The 14,830-nt window shown below is 57.5% G+C and overlaps 1 protein-coding gene across 1 annotated transcript in view; it reads left to right on the plus strand.

Moving 5' to 3' along the window:
* Tmprss3 (transmembrane serine protease 3) overlaps window positions 1-14,830 on the plus strand; it is a 28,412-nt gene that overhangs the window by 1,827 nt on the left and 11,755 nt on the right. Inside the window, exons 3-12 of the mRNA XM_013146076.3 lie at window positions 3,560-3,670; window positions 4,373-4,489; window positions 4,749-4,872; window positions 6,766-6,891; window positions 8,443-8,486; window positions 8,983-9,148; window positions 9,799-9,968; window positions 11,499-11,594; window positions 14,159-14,301; window positions 14,472-14,624. Of these exons, the coding sequence (XP_013001530.3) occupies window positions 3,560-3,670; window positions 4,373-4,489; window positions 4,749-4,872; window positions 6,766-6,891; window positions 8,443-8,486; window positions 8,983-9,148; window positions 9,799-9,968; window positions 11,499-11,594; window positions 14,159-14,301; window positions 14,472-14,624 (1,250 nt within the window). The remainder of the gene's footprint in view (window positions 1-3,559; window positions 3,671-4,372; window positions 4,490-4,748; window positions 4,873-6,765; window positions 6,892-8,442; window positions 8,487-8,982; window positions 9,149-9,798; window positions 9,969-11,498; window positions 11,595-14,158; window positions 14,302-14,471; window positions 14,625-14,830) is intronic.

Below are 14,830 nucleotides of genomic sequence, written 5' to 3' on the forward strand. Positions count from 1 at the left end.
GAGCTGTGGCTGGGTGGTGAAGATCAGACCCTGCAGTGTCTGCCCTGCTGGGCTGGATGTGTCCAGGAGCTCGGGGCTTACTGGTCCTGGAAGTAGGGCTGGGAGCAGGCAACATGGGAAGCCCTGGCTGAGTTTCGGAAGTTAAAGAATGACAGCCAGCTGGACAACTAACATGGCGGAGGGACAGATGACGACAGCGTAGGGGAGAGGGTTCAGCCAGTGAAGAGAGACAGGATTTTAAAATGTGCCTCAAAATTAGCATAAAAGTAAAGGGAAGAAGAAAAGCCCTGTAATCTACAGACCCAGGTGTCACCTGGTTTTGAGACCTGCCTCTGCCCCTAAGTACGGACTCACACACAGCACAGGGGGACAGGTGTCTTCCTGCAGGCTGCCTGGCTTCTCTAAGGGTCCGCGTGGTGCTGGAACTTTGATCACCCAGATGTGTAGCCTGTGTTGCCATCTGATCAGTGAACCTGTGACACTCTCGAACGGTTTGTGATATATGAGAGTGCTATACGCACCCCTGCCTTGTGATTTTTGATGGTTATTTATGATTAATTCCTAGGACTGCGAAGGGTCACATGTTTTGGTTCTCACGTGTTTATTTTATGAGTCCAAGTCTGCAGTACGGAATGTCCATGTTCCTTGTGGAGAACTGATACATTTCTTCTTTTAAGTCCCTTTCCTGTTTCTCTGTCCTCCTCAGAACCAACGTGTTTTTAAGCCTTTCCTGTTTAAATAAAGCAGCAGAAATTTAGATAATACGCAGATCACCAAAAAGGTTTTTAAGAATTACATTTGTACATGACTCAGAAAGTACCCTGTTACCCCTTATTATTACATTTCTTGCTTTTCTTTTCCACACATTTGCCTTCTGAGGCTCTTTTTTTTAACTGTACTGTATCGAGTTCATTTTCCACGGCATTAAGTAGTTAGATAGTTTTCAATCTCTGCCCATGAGTCAGTCTAGCCCTCAGCCTGTTTTTATAGATAAAGCCTCACTGGGACATGCATTCCTGCTTTTTTTCATTCTGTGTCCTGTTGGGTTCACGCCATGACCACAGAGAGGTGGGTGGACAGGTCAGACACCCCATAAATGTCAAGGTCCTGACCTCTGAGTCTTTGCAGAGGACTGAGATCTGTCCGCTCTGTTCTACACCATGTTAAGCAGCCATAAGTGTCCACCGTAAGTGTCTACCACGCGTGCAGGTTCTTTCTTACTTCCCCGGGCCCCTTTTCTAGCTCTCCCCATTATAAATGTCCCTCTCCTCAGTGTCTCGTAGGCTGAAATTTGTGACTGATCCACAACACCTTGTAGAATGGATTCCCGGAAGTGCAGTTCCCGGGTCACACATCTTATCTGTGTTTCAGGCTTCTGCTGTCATTTCTAGGTGGACACAGGGCTCGCTGGCCACAGTTTGCATCCTAGTGGCCATTCAGTGGGGGAGGCCCAGCTTGCCTTCTCTGGACAGCAGTGGGGGTGAGGATCAGAGTCCGTGGGAGGCTGAAGCGGACTGATGTCTGGTTGGGATTCCTTCATTTCTGGGCAGGGAGAGAGTCCTCCTCCTCACTCATCCGTCCATCCTGCATCCATTCTTCCGCCCTTCATCCTGCGTTCATCTGTCCTGCGTGTATCTGTGGGACTCTCTTGTTCTGGGCACAGAACACACCACTGGGCTCGTCCGGACCTCCTGAGAACCCCCATTGCGCTCTCCTGTCTTTGAGCTGCTGGACCCCATTTCTTCTCTCTGTCTCTCTCTCTCCTCTCCCATTTCCCTCTCACCTCTCTCCTTCCCCATTCTGTTTCTTTTCCACATCTTCCTTCAGCGTCTCTGTCTCAGGCAGCTCCGATGGCCCTGATTGTCATATTTTGATCCTGTCAGCATTGAGAGGGGAAAGCTGAGGTTTCTGAGAGCAGAGGCAGGGAGATCTGAGCTGTCACTGAGGGCCATGGGGCGGGGGGCTCTGTTCCCTTTGCCTACTTTAGAGTCAGGGTCTCACTATGTAGTCCAGGTTGACCTCAAACGCATCAAGATCTGCCTGCCTCAGCCTCCTGAGTGCTGGGATGGCAGGCACGTGCTTCTGTGCTCAGGATCTCACCTGGATTTTAATGATAGCAGCCTCAGCATGGCTGTGCCTCCCAGGACTACGGGACTCCCAGTGTGCTGTGGCTTGGCCCCGAGAGAATGGAGCTGCCAGCGCCTTCCCTTCCTGGCCGGGTGTGCCTGCCTCTCTTCCTCCACATCCTGACTGAGTCTGTGAGCAGCGGGGCCTGAGGCTCACTTCCTCGTGAGCAGTGGGCGGGCTGCCTCCACCTCGTGGGTCTTGGGGCAGAGACCAGTGTCCCCTGGCTGCTGGAATCAAGTGCCACCAGCCGAGAGATTTAAAACAGGAGGGCTTTATTCTCTGTGTTCCAGAGACATGAGTCTGAACCCTGAGTGTGGCCGGGCCTCGCTTCCCCCAACAGCTGTAGAGCTTGTCTCCTGGCTCCTTCTGGTTCTGGTCATCCACTGACAGCCTTAGGTGTCCCCAGGCTGTAGCCATGGCCCTCTGTCCTCTGTCTTCATCTTCACATGACCATCTGTCTCTCCTGTCCTTTTCCGTCAGCTCCCCTCTACGTGTGCCTATCTGTGTCCCAATTTCTCCTCTAAAAACTGAGGCAGCCCACCTGCCAAAATCAATCCAAATTGGGTCCAAAAATCAAAAAGACGCCAGAGAACTTAGGGCACAAAAACCCGCGCGTTTATTTTAGCTGGCCAAGGACTTAGTCCCTAGAAGCAACTAGGAGACTAGCGCCCTGACTGGGAGGGGTTTGATGGAATTTGCTTTGTTACATTTATTTTTGAGGGACATCAGGCAATAGTTACACAGCTGAGACCACACGGAAAAGCAGCTCTGGGGGGATGTTTCGAGGTTATTTACAGCTCTGGAAGGTTCGAGGTTATTTACAACTCTGGGGGAAGTTTTGAGGTGATCTCCTGTCATGGATGTACAAACATTCCTGGGAAATTTTAACCACGAGGTTCAGTTACAGGTCAACAAGGTTTAGCAAAGTTGGCGCATTACAAAACAGTCAAGCGGTGCTTAGGCTATAGCAAATAGTTATTTTTCATAGCTTACAACAAAAACTGTGACAGGTGCACTGACTTAGGGCCACCCCTGCAGCCTCATCCCACCTACATTGCTTTATAAAGCTCTTCCTATTCGAGCATGATGGCACATGCCTGGAATCCCAGAAATCTGGGAGGCTGAGGCAGGAGGATTGCAAGATTGAGCCCAATGTGGCTGGGCTAAAGCTCAGTGCAAAGGTCCTGAGGCTCAATCCCAGGGCTCCTCCTGAAAGCCCCTCCAAATATTGTGACTTTTTGAAGTCCTGAGAGGTAGGACCAGGGGGATGCATCTTTCTGGGGGACACTGTTCAGCCCAAGATGCTACCCCCCAGCCTAGGCCAGGTCCTTCTCGAGGCACCCCCATTCTGGGTGGATGAGCGGCTGAGTTCAGGTTTAAGTCCCTCAGAATCACTGTTTCTGCTTTGCATGCTGGCTCCTGCTGGGCCCAGATGCCGACGCGGTGGCCGCGCAGATCCTGTCTCTGCTGCCTTTGAAGTTTTTTCCCATCATCATCGTGGGCATCATCGCGCTGATCCTAGCGCTGGCCATCGGCCTGGGTGGTGAGTCCTGTCCGTCACTTAGTGGGCGCTGAGGGGCAGGCGGGTTCAAACCCGCGGAGCCTCCCCGGCCAGTGCAGGGCTTCATCCCGGAGGAGCCTGTGCGGGGAAACATGATGTCACTTAGCCACTGAAACAGGGCTGTGTGGGGCTGGGTGGCCGGTGGAGGAGACAAAGTCCCCATTCATGGGATGCCAGGCTCCCTCACTTCTGAGCAGGGCACTGTGGGCGGGCGGCTCTGGGGAAAGTGGGTTACCGGGTGGGCGGGGAGCTTGTGGGGACAGTTTCTCACTTTCTCCTTCAAAGAGCTGGGCCGAGAGGTGCTTAGCTCGCCCACCTTGGCCTCGTGGCCTGTACAGAGTTCCTCCCCAGCCCAGTGCCCAGGAAACAAAGGGGGCCCAAGAGAGCCCAGGGAGGGTGCCCGCTTGGCTGTGTCACTTCGTGCTCGACCTTGAGTGTCCCCACAGTCTAAAATCCCTGGAACTCCCAGGCCAGGGCCCATCAACAGCAAAGTGGGGCACAGCAGCTTCACTACCAGAATGCAGGACAGAAACCGAGCTGAGGGATCCCTGCCACCAGGGATGCAATTTCAATCAGTTTCATTATTCATGGGCACGCTTACTGCCCGCCATGTGGCAGGTGGACAGTAGCCAGGGCTGTGCACTGAGAAAGCTGCCTGCTGGCTTTCTTGTCTCCCTGTCTTAGTCCACTTTGACTGCTCCGGGAAGTACAGGTGCCGTTCGTCTCTTAAGTGTATCGAGCTGACGGCGCGCTGCGACGGGGTGTCTGACTGCAAAGACGGGGAGGACGAGTACCGATGTGGTGAGTGTGGCCGTTCTCCACAGAGGCAGGAGGGGGCGGCCTTCCCCCTGTGTCATGGTGTGGCCTCAGCCACGGGGACTTGGCCCTGAGGCCCTGGGCTGGAGCGCAGGGAGCTCTGAGGGAGAGGATGTGGCAGAGACCAGGCCTCTCGGGTGCAGACAGTGAGCTCCACCGTGCTCCATGTGGCTGAGGGCTGTTTCGAGGGGCAACTGGGGCGGGGGATGCGCTGACATCCTGCTGTCCTGTCGCCCTGGTGCAGTGCGGGTGAGCGGCCAGAGCGCTGTGCTCCAGGTGTTCGTGGCAGCCGCCTGGAGGACCATGTGCACCGACGACTGGAAGGGGGGCTACGCTCGTGTGGCCTGTGCCCAGCTGGGCTTTCCCAGGTAAGCGCAGGGCTCTGGCCCCCACCCTGGGGCAGCAGGGATCTTGGGGCACCCAGCAGGGTGGCTTCTCTGTCTTTGGCCCAGTGCCCTGCTACAGGGGAAATCGAGGTCCGGGCCGGCCAGGGGACCTGACTGGGGTCCACGAGGACTTTCCAGGCCAGGACTTGTCTCAGGCCACAGCAGGAGGCTGGGCATAGTGGTCGTGGTCCTGGGGGTCACGCTTCTCGGAAGGGCCAAAGAACTAGGTCTTGTTCTTTTCTCTCTTTCTTTTGTTCTCTTGTACAACTTGAACCCAGGGCCTTCATACTGAGGTACACTCCTTGGTCCCATGTCTTATCTTTTGAGACACCCAGACCGGACTCCAGTCTGCCATTCTCCTGCCTCAGCCTTCCAGAGTTCACCACAACTATTTTGAACCAGGTTTTTAAAGCCTGGGATTCTGTGAGAACACAGTCGTTCAAAAGGCTGTTTGGCAATACTTGGATGAACCACTTTCCTGGATTTTCTGCTCCCATGTTTGGCATTGCCTGGGTGACTTCTGGATTTAGGGTGACACATTGACATCCAGACGCAGGCCCCGCCTCTCTGCTGGCCTTTCTGGGGCTCCCCTGTTTCTGTGGGGTCCTTGATTTCGTGCTCTTCACCCTTGACCCTCAGCACCTCAGCAGACAGCCTGGGGACAGAGTGAAGTGACCCGGAGGCCTTGGATGTATGACCCTGGGCGGCCCAGCAACAGGTGGTCAGAGTCTCGGCTGTCAGAGCTGATGTGCCACATGCTCGGCTGCCTTTGTCCAAAGCCAGGGGACTCTGGAAGGTCCCCACATGTGTCCCTGAGGCCTCCCCACCCCATGGCAGTCACCCTAGTGCACACACCAGCTGGGACTCCAGTCTTAACGCGACTGCCCTGCTCCTCAGAGCCAAGGAGCAGAAAGTTCACATTGTGCACACATGCACACTCACATGTACACACTCACATATGTGTATGCAAGCATGCAGCACAGGCCAGTGCTTCCCGGAAGGGACTTCCGCTTCCTGCTGAGCCCTCTGCTCTCCTCCCTCCTAGGCAATGGCTCCCCCCTTCACCCATCTTCTGGTTCTCAGGGCACCAGCTCATTGACCTGGGCACCCATTGTGCCAAGCGGGCAGCCCTGGCCTCCCCACCGCAGCTGGTGGGGGACAGGGTCCTCCCGCCTGAGCTGGGACTCTGGGCGCCTTTCTAAGAGCTGGTCCCAGGGCAGTGTCCCCAATCTGTTGTCTCTGCCCAGCCTGATTTTTGCTTTATACGCAGGCTAATCAAAAAATATGGTGACCATTTAAACAGTCAGGTGAAGGCGGGTTGCCACGATCCCTCAGAATCCTCCCCTGGTCTGGCCGAAGCCCTCGATGCTGCTGTTTTCAAAGCCGAACCTTTTTCACCCTATATCTTGACACTTCCCACACTCTCCTGGTCCTAGGGCCCCCCCGGGTCGCTGCCCCCACCGTACTTCCCTCTCTCTGGACACACCAGGAAGGTCTTGGTCCCCCAAATCTTCCTTTTGGGGTATTTGCCATCCACTGGATGCTACTGACAATGCCACTCCTAGTTCTGCATGTGACTCCTGGCTCCTGCTTTAAGCCAGGTCAGCTGCAGGCATGGAAGTGGGCCCCTGGGGCCTCCGGAAGGGTCCTGAGGATGGTGACCCAGGGCAGGGGGAGCTGGGTAGGCAGGGCAGTGGTGCAGGACCAGAAAGCAGACTGTTTCAGGCCACCATGGGCTGGAACCTTGTTAAGCTGCGTGTGATCTGATGGTGGGCGGATGAGGGCCCCAGCATGATGCTGCAGCCCCATGACGGGAGCGTGAATGGGTGGAGGCGGGTCAGGGTCCCTTAGGCACTGTGTTGGGTCTGCTTGCAGCTATATTGGCTCGGGTGACCTCAGAGTAGACCTACTTGAGCCGCAGTTCCAGGGGGACTTTGTGTCCATCAACCACCTCCTGCCAGATGACAAGGTGACCGAGTTACACCACTCTGTGTATGTGAGGTAAGCAGGGAGACACTGCCCGTCCAAAACATGCTGGGTCACTGTCTGGGCCTGTGGAGCCGGGTTGGGGGGCAGGAGCTGATCCGGGCCCTTGCCGAGTGGAGGGAGGAAGGGAAGAGAGTTGGGAAGCAGATGGGATGTGTGTGTGGTCACCTGGCAGGGCACCAGGTGTGTCTGGGATGCGGGGACTTGGAGGACAGGAGCGACCATCATGCACCTCACAGAGTGCTATGGGGGTCATTGCTCACTCTGTGTGTTTGCCCCAGAAACTATAGGGAAGGGAAACTGGTGCCCTTTGTGACAACCTCTAGGTGGCAAGGCTGAGTGAGGGGTCACCTGTGGTGCCCAGGTTAGACGGGAAGGAGCAGGTGCAGCCAGATGCTGGGGCCCTCGCTCTTGCTCTCTCCAACTCCCGGGACCCCGAGCTGCAGTCTGAGTCCTCTGCTCCTGGGCCACTGCTTCCAGCGTTTGTGGCCTGGGCGGCAGGGGTGCAGGGTCCCGAGTCTCTTGTGTAGGGAGCCAGGACACTCAGATCTCAGGGCCCCTTGCGAGCCCTCGTGAGCGATGGGCTCTGTCCCCACCTGGCCGGGGATGGGCGTTGCTGGCGCAGTCTCTGCTCACTGCCCCAGGAGGTGTCCTGTCCCCATGTGGGATCCCAGGCTCCAGAGGTCCTGAGACCCAGCCTCGCTGCCCCGGCACTGCCCCCCAGTGGTCAGGGTGTAACAGCACATGGCACCATGGGAACTCAGACTCCTCCTGGAGCCCTTGGAGGCTCAGAGAAGCCACAGCCTTCAGCCCTGCAGGGTGGGTGGGGTTTCCCATTGCATCCTGGGAGCCTGCTGGCAGGGCTTGCTTCTGTTTCAACATGGACTAAGATAGTGATTTGTACTCCAGGGCAAGAGGGATGAGGTGTATTTTTCTTCATTTACAAGATGGAATAGCCGAAGAAAAATTTACTCTAAAAGCCTTGGATACAGGGAGAAGCCACAATATTTAACGACTGCTTAGTCATTTCTATTTAAGCATTAATAATGCTTAAATAGAAAGCATTATTATAGGGAAACATGCATAGCCATGGGTCCCCCTCAGGCTCCTCTCTCAGCACACACTCGTCCCATCATCCTGGTCCTTCCTGCGACAGCTCTGGAGCCCTCTTTCCTGAGGTCTTCATGAGCTGTGAGCAAAATCAAGGTGGATGCTGTGCTGAGCGCCACCCAGGGGAAGGGGGGCTCGTGGGGACACTTCACGGTGTCTGCACCGTGTAACTTCAGGCTTTTCTCGAGATCGGAATGACCGTGACAGGGAAACAGTTTGAATCCATTCAGGACAGCCAGGCAGCCAGGACAGGGCAGCTAAAGACCCTCAGGAGAGAGGACTCTAGAGCCGCTGAGGGAATGGGAGGGACGGTGGGCTGGGTGTGTGTGACCCCAGCAGGAGGACAGGCTGGGAACCCTCAGCAGAGCTCTCACTGTAGTCAGGCTCAGTGTGACCTTTGCTGTGTTTTGCTGTCACCTCCCACTTTCCATCATGCCTGTTGTTTCTCCACACTAGGGAGGGATGCACCTCGGGCCGTGTGGTCACCCTGAAGTGCATGGGTAAGCGTGCTGGACACACAGGGAAATGAGTGGAAGCCAGCCTTCACCAGGTCCTGCCCCTCCCCCCTGCATGGCGCTGAGCCTCCCTTGGGTCCGGGTGGGATGGAGCAGGAGGCAGTGTCAGCCTCACCTGTCCAGTGGGAAGGTGGCCTTGGTGGGCCCTCTTGTCCCTTTGTCCTTGGACTTGCAAGGGTCCAGGCCCAGACATAGCCAGTGGCCTTCTGCTCCCAGCAGGGGCTCCTCTGGCAGGTGTGGGGCCTGGGGAAGACGGGGTGGGGGAGAGTGTTAGGGGACTTCTTCGGGCTGGGGCAGTAGTGGCTGACCTCACAGCACTGCCATTATAGATGGCACTGGATGCTAGGGGCACTGTCACCTGGGCTTTGACAACCCTGGGCAAAGGGTCTTGTTTCTGGGGGGGAGGGCTGGTCCCACGGGGTGGGGGAGTGGTCTGGAAAGCCCGAGCTCTCCCTGCACCCCTTCGCTTCCCCCTCTGCAGCATGTGGGCTGAGGACCGGCTATGGCGCTCGCATCGTGGGCGGGAACGAGTCCTCGCTGGCTCAGTGGCCCTGGCAGGTCAGCCTCCAGTTCCAGGGCTACCACCTGTGTGGGGGCTCAGTCATCACGCCCCTGTGGATCGTCACTGCCGCACACTGTGTTTACGAGTGAGTGTGGCTCCTTCCTGCCAGGCCCCGGCCAGGGATAGGCCACGCGGGACAGGCCCAAGCTGGGCAGTGAGCAGGCAGGAAGCCAGGCAGACAAAGCCACCACACTGCATGTTTTCCTGCATCCCCACCCTCCTCCCTGGCCCTGTCTCCACACCGGGGTGACAGGGCTCACACCAGGGTCAGAAGGCCATGTCAGGCCAGGGCCTGGCCTTTGGCTGCTAATTGCATGCAGTGGACCATGCTAGGCTGAGGCAGGGTGAAGCCATGAGGGGTGGGGTGGGTGAAAGTGCGTGGAGGACTCTGAGCCTCGCAGAGCAATCTCTCCGGAGGTGTAGAGGGTAAGAAGCCTCCTAGGCCAGGGTGCATTTCCCTTTCACTTTTGCCCGCTCTCTTTGGTGGCTGTTGGAGGTGGCCCTGGAGCCTCCTTGAAAGCCAAAACTATTTGTAAATGTGAACTGCATGGGTATGGAGCAGGCAGGTCCTGGACACATACAGGTCATGCGTTTCTACAAAGCCCGCCTGGGAGAGTGGTCAACACGTCAGGCCCTGGGCTGCCTGCTGCCCAGTGGCACCTTAGGGCCCCTGGTGTTAGCGGGTCCCATGGCTGACTTTGTCCTTGGCTTCACCTCCTGGCCTGTCCATTTCAGCCTGTATCTCCCCAAGTCCTGGACGATCCAAGTGGGCCTGGTCTCCCTGCTGGACAGCCCTGCACCCTCCCACTTGGTGGAGAAAATCATCTACCACAGCAAATACAAGCCAAAGAGGCTGGGCAACGACATTGCCCTCATGAAGCTGGCCGGGCCGCTCGCCTTCCACGGTACCTCTGGTTTCTGGGCCGTTCGGTGGCTTTTCGTTTGTTTCGAGGGCGTTTGTGATTACGTACAGAAATAGTTTTATGATGGCTGCTTGAACCTTATCAGAAAGCCCAGTGTCTGACTCATGTGGGTGTTGGTGTGTGCTGATTGTGCTTGTCACTAAAGTCGTGATTTGCCAGGTCCTTGGGGGTGACCAGCATTCCCAGCAGCACCCTGATGTTTGGTGAGGAGACACAGAATTCCACCCCAGAAAGTCTCAGAGTCAGTGGGCACCTAAATTTAGATTCAGCCTGTAGCCTGCCCGGGGCTCCTGTGACTTGATTAGTCTCTCCCCAAAGACTCCAGGCACCCTGCAGATGGGTGGGGGTCGCCACCAGGGTGCCCCTCCCTTAGGGGCAGAACCAGGTGGTACAGAGAGGCAGGCGTGTGCACCTCGAGGAGGGAACATTGCTAGACAGGCACCTCTGGGTGCTGCGGGGGCAGGGTTCACAGAGCTCATTCTCAGGAAGTGGGGGGCAGCGCTGGACTTTGTTAGCAATCCAGTGGGTGGGTGTTCTACTGCTTCGGGGCCTCCTACAGCCCTGGCACATGCACCAGGGGCACTCTGGGGGCAGGTGGTCCCCCGCCTTTGCTGGGGGGCTCAGTAGCTCTGGATGAGTCAGATGCTCCCGGAACGCCCGGGTCGATGGGATGCAGGCCAGGGCCGCTCCAGGAGGCCCCCCAGGCCATATCTGCATCCGGTCACACCCGTGTCCTGGCCCATTTCCAGGGGTTGCTTTCATACTCTGGTGGCCGAGTCCATGGCAGCGCAGAGGCCATGTGGCTGCCGAGGCCTGTGCACTCATGGCTCTCAGCTTTGGCTCCAGAGGCTGCCGGTCTAGCAGATAATGGGGCGAGAGGTCCCTGCCCTGAGATGCTCCCTCTGAGCCCGAGGCCCAAGCTGTCCCCGGAGAAAGTCAGTGCCCCTGCCTTGCGAAACTGCATGTGTGGAGATAGGTGACCTTGTGGTGAAAGAACCCACCAAGACAAAAATAAAAAAGGGTTGAATCAGACCAGAGCACACTGTCCAGGGGCTTGGCTAGCGCCGGCCGTGTATTTGCAAGACAGGACTCACCACTGGGGTGAGAGACCGAGGTTTGCCTGAGGGAATGCAGGCTGGGGAAGGGTCCCAGTTGGCGTATAGAAGTAAGTTTTCTGGGACATCTGTTTCCTCATTAAACCTTCTGGGAATGCCTGTGTGGCAGATGAAGGTATATATCAAAATTGCCAGGTGACAGACTGCTTATTTCAGCCTTCTGGAGGGGCCCCCCACCCCACGAGGGAGGTTTATGTTTCTCTCAAGGGTCCAGGCATTAAATCCAGACTACTGGGTATGTGTGGGGCGACATGCTCCCTGGGGCGGCTTCTTGCAGTGAGTTCCAGACCTCTTGTTGCTGGTGGACAGTTGTGAGCACACAGCAGGAAGACACAGCCACTGGTGGTGCGGTCTGCCCGCTGCCCGCTGAGCGGGGCTCTCGTCCCTCTGCCCGCAGAGACGGTCCAGCCGGTCTGCCTGCCTAACTCGGAAGAGAACTTTCCTGACGGCAAAGTGTGCTGGACATCAGGCTGGGGGGCCACGGAGGATGGAGGTCAGTGGTCTGAGATCAGATTCTGAGCCCAGGCCCCCAAGACCTTGGGGCAGGGAAGGGTCCCTCAGACATCTCATTGTAATGCCCCCAGAGTGGTGCTAAGGTCCAGTGGGGATTGTTCATGGACAGCTCAGGACAGCCCTCCCTTCGGCCCAGGGCCATCAGGTGCGCTTCGTTGTCTCAGGATCTCAGGAGAGGACTGGGACTCCAGGGGAATGGGGACATCCTCACCAGGGCCTCTGACACACAAAGGGCCGTCCTGCACCTCATTCTCCTCCTATAAATGCACACAGGGCCGCCTGGACACCTTGCTTCAGAAATCTGCTTGGTGACCAGTGCGGTGGGCGCTGGTGGGAATCTGGAAGTTGTATTACTTTCTCCTCCAAAGATCAAGCAGAGCAGGCCTCCCAAGGTGACCCTGGTGCTGTAGCAATGGTGGCAGGAGCCTGTGAAGGGTGCTGGCAGTGGTGCAAATGAAGCCACATTGGTGAGGCACAGGGAGGTCCCCAGGCTTGGACTGCCCACCGCCTCTTTCCTAGTTGGTTGGGAGAGCATCAGCTTCCTGTAGCTCTGTAACAAGTGATTCTGATCGGGGACTTGGAACTATAAAAATGTGGTCCATCATTCTGGAGGCCAAAGTCTGAGATCTTGGCGTGTGGCTAGGGCTCCTTCTTGGCTCAGAGGTGGATTCGCTCTGGGTCCCCCTTCCCTGGTCTGGTGGCTCAGCAACCTCAAGGTCCCTTGCTTGAACCAGAGCCACCCCAGTCCCAGCCTTCATTTTCCCTCAGCTCCCCACAAGTCTCAAGATCACAGAGGCCCCTCTCCTTGGCCTGATAGGGACTCGGTCATTTGATTTAGGGCCACCAAGGGCAGGATGAGCTGACTTTGTCACTTTAATCATACCGCAGAGACTCTATTCCAGGTAAGATTCCTCTTCCCTCTTCCCAGCTCCTGGGAGCTCAGGATTTTCCCTGGGAAACCTGTCAGTTGCGTCCGTCCCTCCTAAAGAACACGGGGCCTCCCCAGCTCCAGGCTGTTGCCCCTCCTTGTCTGCCCACTGCCAGCACCACTCCAGCTCAGGACCTTGGCTCTTGGTAGGTTGAAGCCAGCCCTTGGCCAAACCCAGCCTGAGCCAACATGTGGGGCAGAGAGGCTCCTGGCTGTAGCCGAACTGAGGCGACCCTGGCTCAATGCAGAAGCAGGGTAAACAATTCCGCTCCCTTCCTCTCCTGGGGACCCTCTCTGGGGATGCCTGCCCCAGCACCGTGGCTCTGGTCACCTTGGACTCTGGAAAGGAGGTCTCTGGATAGGAGCCCCTTCCTCCCTGGAGTCCAGGGTCCCCGAGAAGACCAGCTCACCTGCTCCCTAGTGACCTACTCCGTCCCACAGAAGCTCCTGACCCTTCTTCCTGTGAAGGTCTGGCTGCGGGCTTGAACTTCCTCCCCCTCCTCTCATAAGAAGCTCCGCTCACACACGGAGCCCTCAGCCTCTACACAGCACCCCATCCCGGGTGGGGTGACCTTGTGTACACGTGTGGGTGAGGACACGGGGGAGGAATGTGGGCACCATGCCCAGGTTCCTGCAACCAGCTGGTGCCAGAGGTGGGCTCCACCTGCTGCCCCTACCTGTGCCCCTCGCCACAGCTGCTCTTCAGGTATCTGGGGGATTGGCCACCGCTACCCCGATCTCTCAGCCCAGTGTCAGGCCAGGGTGTCCTGTCGGGGGCTGTAGAGACATGGGGGCTTTGGGGTCCCCCACGAAACATGCGAAGTGACACACTAATCGCACACTCAGGGTGCAGGTTTTGAGGGGTGAAGACCCACGTGGCACCTGCTCCACCTTCAGAGGCAGAGAACCCTCTATGACCTACAACGTCAGGCGGGAGGGTCGTCCCTAAGGCTGACCCTCACAGGTGTATTAGTATCCAGTGGCTGCTGCAGTGAAAGAGGCCAGCTTGGTGGCTTTGCGTGGCACAGTTATAATCATGGAGGCCACCAAGGAATCGGGGTGGTCAGGCTGGCTCCTTCTGGGGCCCTGGGAAGGGCACTCCCATCAAACTTATCTGTGACTCTGACCTCTGCTTCTGCCTCTCGGCTCCTCCTCTGAGCCTTTTCTGGGCCTAGTGATGTTGCTGGGCCCACCATACCCCTGCTCCTCTCTGGTCTGCACCCCGTCACACCTGCAAGACCCCCCTGGCCAGGTAGCAGCCTCGGGTTCCAGGGATCAGGCTGCACGTGTGTTTGTAGATGGCAGTGCCAAGCGGAGCCTTCCTGTGCTTCAGTCTCCCTGGGGAACGTGGCTCTGCTGGTGTGGGTCGAGGGCCTGACCAGGAGCACCCCGGGGGAGAACACTGGGTCCACCCTTTCTCCGCTTTGGGGAGCCCAAGCGGTTTGTGAGGGAGCCGAGACCCAGGTGAGGCACGCTGCTCTGGAGTCTGCTGTCCCCCCAGGGCCCTGCTGTCTTCAGGTACCAAGTTGTACCTGGATGACCTGCCCTTGCCCTCAGCGTCACCCTGGGCCCCGACCCCCCTCCCCCTCACCGTTTGTCTGCCCTTGTTGGAGCAGGCGACGCCTCCCCTGTCCTGAACCATGCTGCGGTCCCGCTCATCTCCAACAAACTGTGCAACCACCGGGAGGTCTACGGCGGCATCGTTGCCCCGTCCATGCTATGTGCAGGCTACCTGAAGGGCGGAGTGGACAGCTGCCAGGTGAGGAACCACAGTGCAGTGACCCAGCCTGAGGGCTGGGCCCCTGCCGTTGCTTCCTGTGGCTGTGTGCAAAGCAAAGGTACCCGGCATGGGGAAGAAACTGGCTGGAGATGCAGCCGCCCCCCCCCGGGCACTGGGCTGCGACCCTGACCTGGCCTCTTCCCTGCCAGGGAGACAGCGGTGGGCCCCTGGTGTGCCAGCAGAGCCGGCTGTGGAAGCTGGTGGGTGCCACGAGCTTTGGCATTGGTTGTGCAGATGTGAACAAGCCCGGGGTCTACACCCGAATCACATCCTTCTTGGACTGGATCCATGAGCAGATGGAGGTGTGTCCGGGCTGCTCCAAGTTCAAAGGGGACCCAGGGCAGAGCGGGTGCCAAGGTCTCTGCGAGCAGTGACTTAGCAGCTCAGGGCACAGTTAATCTCTGGGCCGGGCGAGGCCTCATGTGGGTGTGGCCCTCACATGGCAGGTGAGCAGGTGGCCAGGAGGGGACTGAGGACCCCAAATGTCCCCTATGCATTGCCCCTTGCT

Source organism: Cavia porcellus, unplaced genomic scaffold, assembly GCF_034190915.1.
Source record: "Cavia porcellus strain 051 isolate PalLab524CR breed Dunkin Hartley unplaced genomic scaffold, mCavPor4.1 scaffold_15, whole genome shotgun sequence".
Taxonomy (NCBI): domain Eukaryota; kingdom Metazoa; phylum Chordata; class Mammalia; order Rodentia; family Caviidae; genus Cavia; species Cavia porcellus.